Below are 9,503 nucleotides of genomic sequence, written 5' to 3' on the forward strand. Positions count from 1 at the left end.
TTTTGTAAAATGTTCCCATTTTGAGGAAAACAAACAATAAAGTACAGCACATATGGGTGGACACCAGCTGGTCTCGTCCATTAGGTGTCTGGTTGCAGGTGACGCCTCAACTTGTGGTTGCAAAACATCAACATGGCATCGGCCAAATTGTGATTCTGAAAGCTTCAAACTGGAGTTAAGATTCTTATGGGTGAAGTCACAACTGGTTGCCTGTTTTTTGTTGAGTGTTAAGGACATAAGATGGTTTTCCAATTTCAGTCATGTAATGAACATGTTACGCAAGAACTTGCATTATGTCGCACTGAGGCATCTTTCCATTTGATAAAACAGCCCTGTAGTGTTTGCAGTATAATGGAAATTCTATGTTGAACGATGTTCAGCCTGTCAGGTTGAATGTGTTGACCTGTAAGCATGTGGTTGTCCTGGTTTCAACATTAATCTGAAAGCTGAAACTATTTCTCTTTTAAAAGGTAGGCTTCCTCCAACCTCTGCAAGCCACAAAGCATCACGTCCACATTCCTGAGCCAGCAAAAGTGTCTGATCCAGTTTGGCAAAGCAACACGCTACAACTACATACCAAAATAGTACAGTGGGGGGGGACACACTAACTCACATGCTAACTGCTCAACAAGTCACCATATCCACAGCACAAAATCACAACCCCGCATACAGTCGGATCCTCCTTTGGAGTCTAACAATGATTGGAGGTTGTCAGTCTTAGTTCTCTCTGATTAGAAGATATTGATCAGCTCACAAAGCATCTCTTTGACTCACTCTATTACACGATCACAAGACTTTAAACTTCCAAAACACTTGGAAAAATGCCAGCAATGTGAGCTCTGGTTGTGCTCGACAACAAAACAGGGCACATAAGTTATCTCAAAAGGTCAGCTCCTCTTGCACAAGACTGAGTGGTTACTTAATGCTGTCTCACACTGAGGAGGTGAGACACAAAGCCTGAGTGTCTAATGTATTCAGAAAATGAAGGTCAGTGAAAGGGAGAGGAGAGAGAGAGTCACAGCTGATATTTTAGCTCAATCCTCCAGCGGCACCTTTACTCACTTTCATGCTAATAAAAAACGTCACATGAAGTGAATACAAATGGAGTCGACTGTTTACTTGACTGCATGTGCAGATGTGGCCCAAAAAAAACAGGGAAGAAGCTCCTCCGCTCACAGAGCTGCTGGTTTCTCATTGGCCAGACTGACACTGTCACCAAACACCTTTTATTACAACTTGAGAATTCGGAGGCACTCGAGAGGGTGACAGTTAACATGCCTTTGATGCTTCATTTTTTTATCAAATATTAAATCATATCAACATTGAAAACAAGCCATGTCAGCCATGTCCGCCTTCAAGGCCTTCACCAGGGCAGGCATAGAAATTAGTCATCCATGGGTTGTTTTAAACCCTGTGGTCATGTGATCACAATGGCAGTCACATGATCACACAGCTCACATAGCAACATCTACAGACAAACAACTCCATTAAGTAAATATGCCTAGACTTCAGAACATCTATACATTAATATACAATTTAAAAAAGAAAAATAAATAAATAAATACATCCAAGTACTTTCAGAAAAGAAGAAAGATCAAGTTAGGGTTATTAAACCTGGATATTGTGTGGCTTGAAGTGTATAAATCCTGATTGTAAGACTACCATAGGATACTGGGATTTGCCAGTTCTTATTGCATGTTCATGTTCATGTTCAAACAATCTTGCCCCCAATTTGCATTTAGTTCTGCCAACATGGACATTCAAGACGGCAAACCGCAGATTTGTTTTTATTTACAACATAATGCAGAAAATTGTGTTGTTTTCTTTTATACTAAAAAATACATAAATAAACGACTGTCAAAGAAAGAGAACAGTTGTTCTAAAATGCTTCGTTTCTGTTTACTTCATTGGCTAATGTCAGTATTGGCATTTGCTTTAATAATCCACGATGCACCAGGCTCTGTCGTTTTATGGGATTATGCTGTAGATTAATTGAATATGTTCCCAGTAAAAACTAAAGTTTATCTGGACAGATTTCCACAGTAAGTTAAATCCAACTGCTACACAAACACAAACTTGTTTTCATATCTTAACCATCACAACTACGTGCCTTACCCTAACCCTTAACCTAAGCCTAACATAAACCTAATTCTAACCCTAACCCTGTGTTAACCCTGAAAAAAGCCATTTAAAGTTGACAAAATGTCCCCACAAAGATAGGAGTTTTTTGGACCTTACACACACACATTACTCAGTGTTATTAAACTCATACTGTCAGTGACCTGTCCTGCCACACACTGCAAATAGTTTACTTACTGCAACATTTTATGTTTCAGAGGGAATTACAACCAGGACATCCAATCGTACAATACTCTGTGATGATGAAAAATAATTTGTTATTACATCTTGCGCAACATCTTTTTTTTTCATAAAAGAGTGTCTACACATGTGTTTTTCATTGTTTGTACAATGGTTCACAATCTTCCAAATGACACTGAGGTAGGCTGAAGATATACATCAAAACAAAACAAAACAAACATGTAGGAGAGTGAACGTGTCACTTAAGAGTAGCCGTGTTCAGCGATGGAGAAGCTCAGAAGCTCCTTCACTCAACCAGTCAGACAGAAAACATGTGAGGATGAGAAATGCCTCACAATATAATTTCTTCAGCAACATTACCGTGCAAACACATTTTCACTCGTGAATGTTTTTGCCTTTTCCAGCACAAACCACATCACATTTGCTTCGCAGATGAAGAAGCTACTTTGAACCACAAAGATTGAACATGCAGAACATACCAAGAGCTTCTAAAACCTGAAAATACTTAGAGCAAATGACAGTAGGACGACATGATGAAGAGACACGCGACATCCGCACACCATGACAAACATGAAACCTCGACTGTGTGAATCAGATCTCACAGATGCTGAGGGAGGATAAACGCCATGGCGGTGGATTTGTATTTTCTTCTGAGGCAAACAAATGATTGATGAAGTAGGGATGGGCGGATTGATCCCAAAGTATTTTGTTTTAAATATCACACTAAATAAAATGCATTCTCAGAAAAGGCACAAAAACTGTTTCTCAGTTTCATGATATAATTCTGTATAAATCTGTAGTAGGTGACACTGATCGTGTCATTTTAGCCAATTGACCCCTACCCCCACTACACTGACTAATTAACACCCCAGTCTTGGTTATTTTTCATTCAGTTCTTCTGACAGATACCCAGGAATCAATAACGATGATGAATGGTAGCAGATGAAAAACTACATTTGCAGCATTGCCCATCCCTGCCATGCAGAGCCACAACACAGAGATGACGGCGTGTTGGTACCTCTCTCGATGTAGCGGGTACATTTTACAGTTCACGAACAACTCTTCTGTAGCGAGAGAAAAGTGGGGGAAAAGGATCCACGTTACACAGGGAAACAAGCTTCACGGCCACATAGCACACACTTGGTTTTGTCTGATGTGCACTGATGCACGGCATTGCTGTGATGACTTTCTCTGATAAAACATCAAGGTAGTTCTTTCAAATACAATTATACAATCAAAAGTTAATGACGTCACAGCTCCTCTTAAAAACATACCTGTCAACTGCCTCATTGACATTTATACTGTTGAACACCATGTCAGAAAGGGTCTTTTAGTTCAGTCTTTGAGTTTAGCAGACATTTGTTGTTACTTTATCATTTCTTATTAATATATAACGCAGGGAGATAGTTCAGGGTGTTTTTTAAGTATGGTTGTATGATATTGATACTTAATCAGCACTGTCAAGCGAGCTGCTGTCACCCACAATGAGCCTGTGACTGACTCAGATAGATTCTCTCTGACTTTGGTGTGGGGAGAGAGCATTTTTCCAGTTGGACAAGGCCATCTGACAGCAAGATAAGGTGGCAAACAGGAGTGGGACAAAATAACAACATGGTGATATATCGTCATCCTTCCTTGTGCGATACGATAATCGACACAACCAATATCGATATTTTAATTATTAAATGAAGGAGCTCCAAAGTGAACAGTCTCTGCCAGTTTCACTCGTGCTGTCGCTACTGCAGGTCACCTCACGGGGGCGGAAGACGCTACGTAGCAGAAGAAGAGGGAGTGTACAGCGGGAAGAATCCATGTTAAGACACGTGTCCAGCCACGTTTAAGTCTGTGTGTCCATCGACAGGATACACATAATTGACCAAGACTACACAATATGCTGTCTGTAGTAAAAATACACGGGCAACGCCACTAACACGCAGAGCCACTTGCAAAGCCACCACCCTGACCTCACCGGTGAGAAAGAGGCTTATCAGTATCATGGGCCAGGTATCACGTATCACATCGTGAGGTACCCTGTGATTCCCACCCCTAGTGGGAAACATATTCTGAAGATGGCAATTTTTTCCTGCGCACCTTCTGTAAGCCACGTTATCAGTGAGAGTGTCCATGTCTGAGTTTGTTTCTTGGCAATGGTGGCCTGTTCAGTGATATCAGTGAACTATCACTTTAATAGAATAAAAGACACCAGACATTCTGTTGAGTCTCTTTCACCAGCAGCCAGTTTTATCATCATCAATGTTTCACAATTATACTTAATGTTTGATTTGTACACAGACTTACTTAAGAGCTCCAATGACAAGCATAAGGGCTCAACAACTAAATGTACACACACACAGCATTAGAACATCTTGTTTATGGTCATTAAGTAGCTGTTAATCATGGTTCTCCTCCTCTGGGTGTTCACTCGAGTTAAGAGGGCAGACGCACTGCAGGCTGTCTACCAATGCAGGTTTATTTCTGACTGTAGCGTGGCCTCACACCTAAATCCAGCTCTTTTCCTGATTTTTATTTGCACACAGTGATCGCACTCTGCAGCCTCTATGAGCAGCGAGCACACACTGAGGCAGAGTTGATATGCTCAGTTAGGGCGCCAGCAAATATAAATATGCAAACCAATTGTTTGTTTCAAGCTTACTGTCACACTGCAAGCTTTCCTACTACAGCAGATGTCCCATCAAAAGGTCTGATGCCGATGTGCTAACAGCTGAAAATATATAGTCTGCCTGTAATTTTCTACCCATCGATGGCACAGACTGAGATACACATGCTGTGGCACGGTCAGTCACGTCCATTTACAGATTTTACAACTCTTGTGTCTTTGTGGTTTGTTTCAAATTGTTTCTACACTTATGGGACACTGAAAAGCGTGAACAGTAGCGGAGAATCTTAGGTGACATCTCGATCCATTTGTTCAAATCTGTGACCACTGAGAGTTAGGTGCTCAAAAGCTGCTCATCTATAAATCATTTTTCAAATAAAATATCCGATTTTTGACCTGTAAAACGTCAAAAACTGGTGAAAATAGTTCCCTGTAAACAAAGATATTGAGTGAACTAAGTTAAGAGAAGCAAAGAAACCAGAAAACATTCCCAAGCCAGTATCAGAGAAGTTACTTATATTGTTTAGTATTAGTCATGCAGTTGGAACATGGAGATTGTCAAATATCCATAATGGACATCACCAGCATCTATGAACAGCAGCCATTTTGACAGGTCACAGTAAGATAATCACAGGTGTAAATAATCCAATCAATTTTTAGCCTCCTGATGGTTCACCTTCTCACTGTCCTGACTTAAATGAACTGAAAAGAACAACCATTGTTAATGTGATTAGAAACACCTGTGCTTTTCCTGCTAAAACCTGTCAAAATGGCCAGCTTGGAAACCAGCAACTCTAATTTTTGGTAACATTTTTAGCATGTTGTGAATTTGTGTGCCTCTTGTGATGGGAAAACAAGAACAACTCAGCACAATCTACAGAATATTTGAAACACAAAAGCTCCATGAACTGCCCTCTCTACACGGATCTGCCCACTGATTGTGGAGGCACCTGCGATTTGAATAATTAACAGTTGTGCAGGACCGGTCAGACTCAGTCATTTGATGTCCGTGAGGGTTCTCACCTAGGTCACTGTATCCTCAGGAGTGTAAAGGTAATAGGTATCTGGACTTTTCTGGAGGGAGTCCAGAAACTGAGTTTTTACAGCGGTTTGAGATGTCAACGTGTGAGCATCACTAAGACCGGAGTGGGAAAGGCTGAGAGCAAGGATTATGAGCAAATGTGAGGACATTTCAGGTGTTTTTGAAACGAGCTGAAAACACTGCATGTATTATTCAGGGAGAGAGTGAGAAAGACAGAGAGAGGGATAGAAAGAAACAGAGAGAGAGAGCAGAGGGTTTGGACCTTGTCCACGTCAGTTGCTGTGCAGGGGATTCTGCTCTTAGTGCGTTTGCATTGTTTTGGGAGGCTGCTGGTGTGAGGCTGAGTTTCTACATCTGTGTGTGTGTGTGTGTGTGTGTGCATGTCTTAAGTAGGCTGTGTGGACTAATTGTCAAGTAAATGTATCTTTGTGAGGACATTTTGGCTGGTGCACACAATTTTAACTCGCTTTTGGAGGATTAAGACCTGGTTTTAGGGTTAGGCAGGTTTAGTTGTGATGGTTAGAGTAAGGGGTTAGGGAATGCATTATGTCTGTGAGTGCCCTTGCAAAGAAAGTAAACCAAGTGTGTGTGTATGTGTCTTACAGTAACTAAGCTGTGTGGACTAATTGTCCTACAAACCTGTCTTTGTGAGGACATGTTGACCTTGTGAGGACATTTTGGCTGCTCCAGACAAATTTAACAGGCTTTTTGAGGATTAAGACCTGGTTTTAGAGAATGCATTGTGGCTATGGATGTCCACACAAAGAATGCAAAACTAGTGTGTGTGTGTGAGTGTCAGACAGACAGGAAATCACAATAACTGAGGGATGAAGATGCATAAGCGACCTCTGTTAGTGTTTCATCACATGAGCACAAAATGACAAAATGAGTCGAGCTCTGTGACCGTGTAAATGTGACCTCCTTACCGTCACACATGTCATTAAGGAGAGACAGCGTTAACATCAGAAAAGAAGGTCAACGGCTGACTAATTTAGTTGTTGTTGTTGGTTTGTCAGAATCCCCACTCGTGAGACGATTCTGACCCCCCAAAAAAACGCTTTAAACGAACAAAAATTGGTTTATTCATCGACTAAACCAGTGCACAGCTGGCACATTTCCGCAAATTTAGTTCACTTTTCACGCATTTTTCCCACCCAGCTGAACAAATATGACATTTTTCACTCACATGTCCAACTTACCCCATACTCCGAGGATTTGGATGCTGTTTTATGGAAATCTTGTGCTCAGAAAACTCCTGCTGTACTATAGTCTTCGCTCTCCGAACTTGACTATTATTCTTAGTGGAAATCCTGAACCGAAGTTACATTTCTGACCGGAGGAATAAAGACAAATCACTTCCGACTCCAGAGCCCTCGTTTCCCCTCCAACAGCTCTCCTCCTCTCCTTCTCTCCTCGTCTCCTCTGAAGTCAGTTCTCCAGCTTTTCTTTCCTCTGTCCGCCAATAACCACAGTAACCACCACCGCGGGTGTGTGTCGTGATTACACACCGTAAACCGTGCGGTTCTGTCGGGTTTGAGAGCCGGACAGTATCGATAAAAGTCCGGCAGCAGCAGCAGAGAGTACTTTCAGCTCAAACCCCGTACAGGACTTGAGAAATGCTCTTCTCTCCTCTCTCTCTCTTTGCCAGATCACACTGTGGGATCCCACTGAACCCTACGGAGGAGTCGCTTCCGCACCACCTTCTGGCCACAGTGCGAACTACAAATGATGTCCCACAATATGAAATACAGTGCTGTAGAAAGTACCTTAAAGGGATATTTGAGTAAAAGTACAAGTATCTTACCAGAATATTAATTTGGTAGAAGTTGAGGTCACTTTTTATTATAATATTACTTAAGTAAAAGTCTTAAAGTATACGACATTTACTGTATTTAAGTATCAAAAGTAATTTCCTGATATAAAATGTACTTCAGTTTTAAGTAAAAGTGTTAAAAATGTGAGGAGTTAGGATTGAGCCATGGTAGGCTCAGTGGTAGGGCAAATTGTCTTTCAACTGGAAAGGTTGTGAGTTCAATTCCTGGCTCTGCTAGTCTATGTGTCCTAATAAAGATCATTAGAGGGTCGTTAGTGGAGTAAAATTTACACAATTTATTTAGGAAATGTAGTGGAGTAAAAGTTGCTAGAAATATAATTATCAAAGTAAAGAACAGATACGTAATTTTGTACTTAAGTACAGTAAGTGAGTATTTGTACTGTGTTACATTACAACACTGACGAAATGCAATATTTGTTTATGAGGCAGCTTTCAGTAGGTTATTCCCACTGTCTCACCTTAAACTATTGATAATGCAGCTGTTTAAAAGATAAGGATAAGGACATTTACATTGTCACAGCAGCAAAGACAATAAAGATAATAAAGAATAATTTCCACATATGGTAAAGTACAAAATAGAAAAATATTAACAATAAGACTATGGGGTGGAGTGGCTCAGTGGTTAAGACCCTACCTTGTGTACCAAAGACATCATGGTCGCAAGTTCGATTCCACCCCTGGCTAATTGTACTTGATTCCATTGTAAGTCGCTTTGGATAAAAGCGTCTGCTAAATGACATGTAATGTAATGACTATAAAAAGTTAAAATAAAATGTACATAATAGGCATTCAATTAGCAGAATATTTGCAGTACAGGCTTGATATTAACAGGATTGAACGTGAGATGTTGTATTGCACCAACCTGCTACGTGTAAAAGGGATGTATGACAATCCTATTATACATATCTTTTCTCATGGTAGAAAGAGGGAAATAATGACAGTGGAAATCCAATTGTAAAAGTTGAATAAACTCAATAAGCCAGGATAATTATTATAAGGATGGTATGTGTATGTTCATATTTTATGTTGTGAGAGAGAGGGAAAAAACTAAATGTTATACGGACCAAAATTACTGTTTGTAAAATATAAACTTTAAACAGTTACATACATATTTGTTTCATAATATTACTTAAGAATCACAATAATAACAATGTTAACGAATGCAGATTTATGCATCATATAAACGCACCCTGTGTACATATTTTGTGTTTGTGTTACTGCTTTTATTTTCAAATTTTATTCTGTTTAAATGCACCAACACAAAGTCAAATTCCTTGTCTGTGTAAATGTACTTAGCAATAAATACCAATTCTGCTTTTTGGTGAGCACTCACTTTATTAGGTACACCTTTATTAGGTACACCAGTACTGGCATGGCAGTGGCATCTGTGCATGGCAGTAACCTATTAGAAATTATCAAGATGATCACAGAATCAAAATGTGGAAGAAATTAAGCAATTTTGTGGCATAGTTGTTGGTGCAAGGAAATCTGGTCATATTATTTCAGAATCTGTGGATCTATGGCCATTTTCATTCACACCCATCATTAGAGTTTAAAGAGAGTGGCGAGTGTCAGTTCTCTGGGTGAAAATACCTTGTTAATGTCAGGGGAGCCAGACTGGTTTGAGATGTTGTTGCAGAAGACCACACTGGTTACAACTCCTGTGTACCTAATAAAGTGACCAGTGAGTG

The 9,503-nt window shown here is 40.1% G+C and overlaps 1 protein-coding gene across 2 annotated transcripts in view; it reads right to left on the reverse strand.

Moving 5' to 3' along the window:
• Nucleotides 1-7,616, reverse strand: part of LOC122780660 (homer protein homolog 3-like) — a 39,948-nt gene extending 32,332 nt beyond the window's left edge. The window contains exons 1-2 of one of the 2 annotated variants that reach the window (XM_044043778.1): nucleotides 7,178-7,616; nucleotides 3,338-3,383 (exon numbers count right to left, since the gene is read on the reverse strand). In XM_044043778.1, coding sequence (XP_043899713.1) covers nucleotides 3,338-3,360 — 23 coding nt within the window. In that variant the 5' untranslated portion in view covers nucleotides 3,361-3,383; nucleotides 7,178-7,616. The remainder of the gene's footprint in view (nucleotides 1-3,337; nucleotides 3,384-7,177) is intronic. The other variant, XM_044043779.1, reaches the window with a different exon arrangement.
• Between the last annotated feature and the right edge of the window lie 1,887 nt (nucleotides 7,617-9,503).

This window comes from Solea senegalensis, linkage group LG14 (assembly GCF_019176455.1).
Source record: "Solea senegalensis isolate Sse05_10M linkage group LG14, IFAPA_SoseM_1, whole genome shotgun sequence".
In the NCBI taxonomy this organism is placed as follows: domain Eukaryota; kingdom Metazoa; phylum Chordata; class Actinopteri; order Pleuronectiformes; family Soleidae; genus Solea; species Solea senegalensis.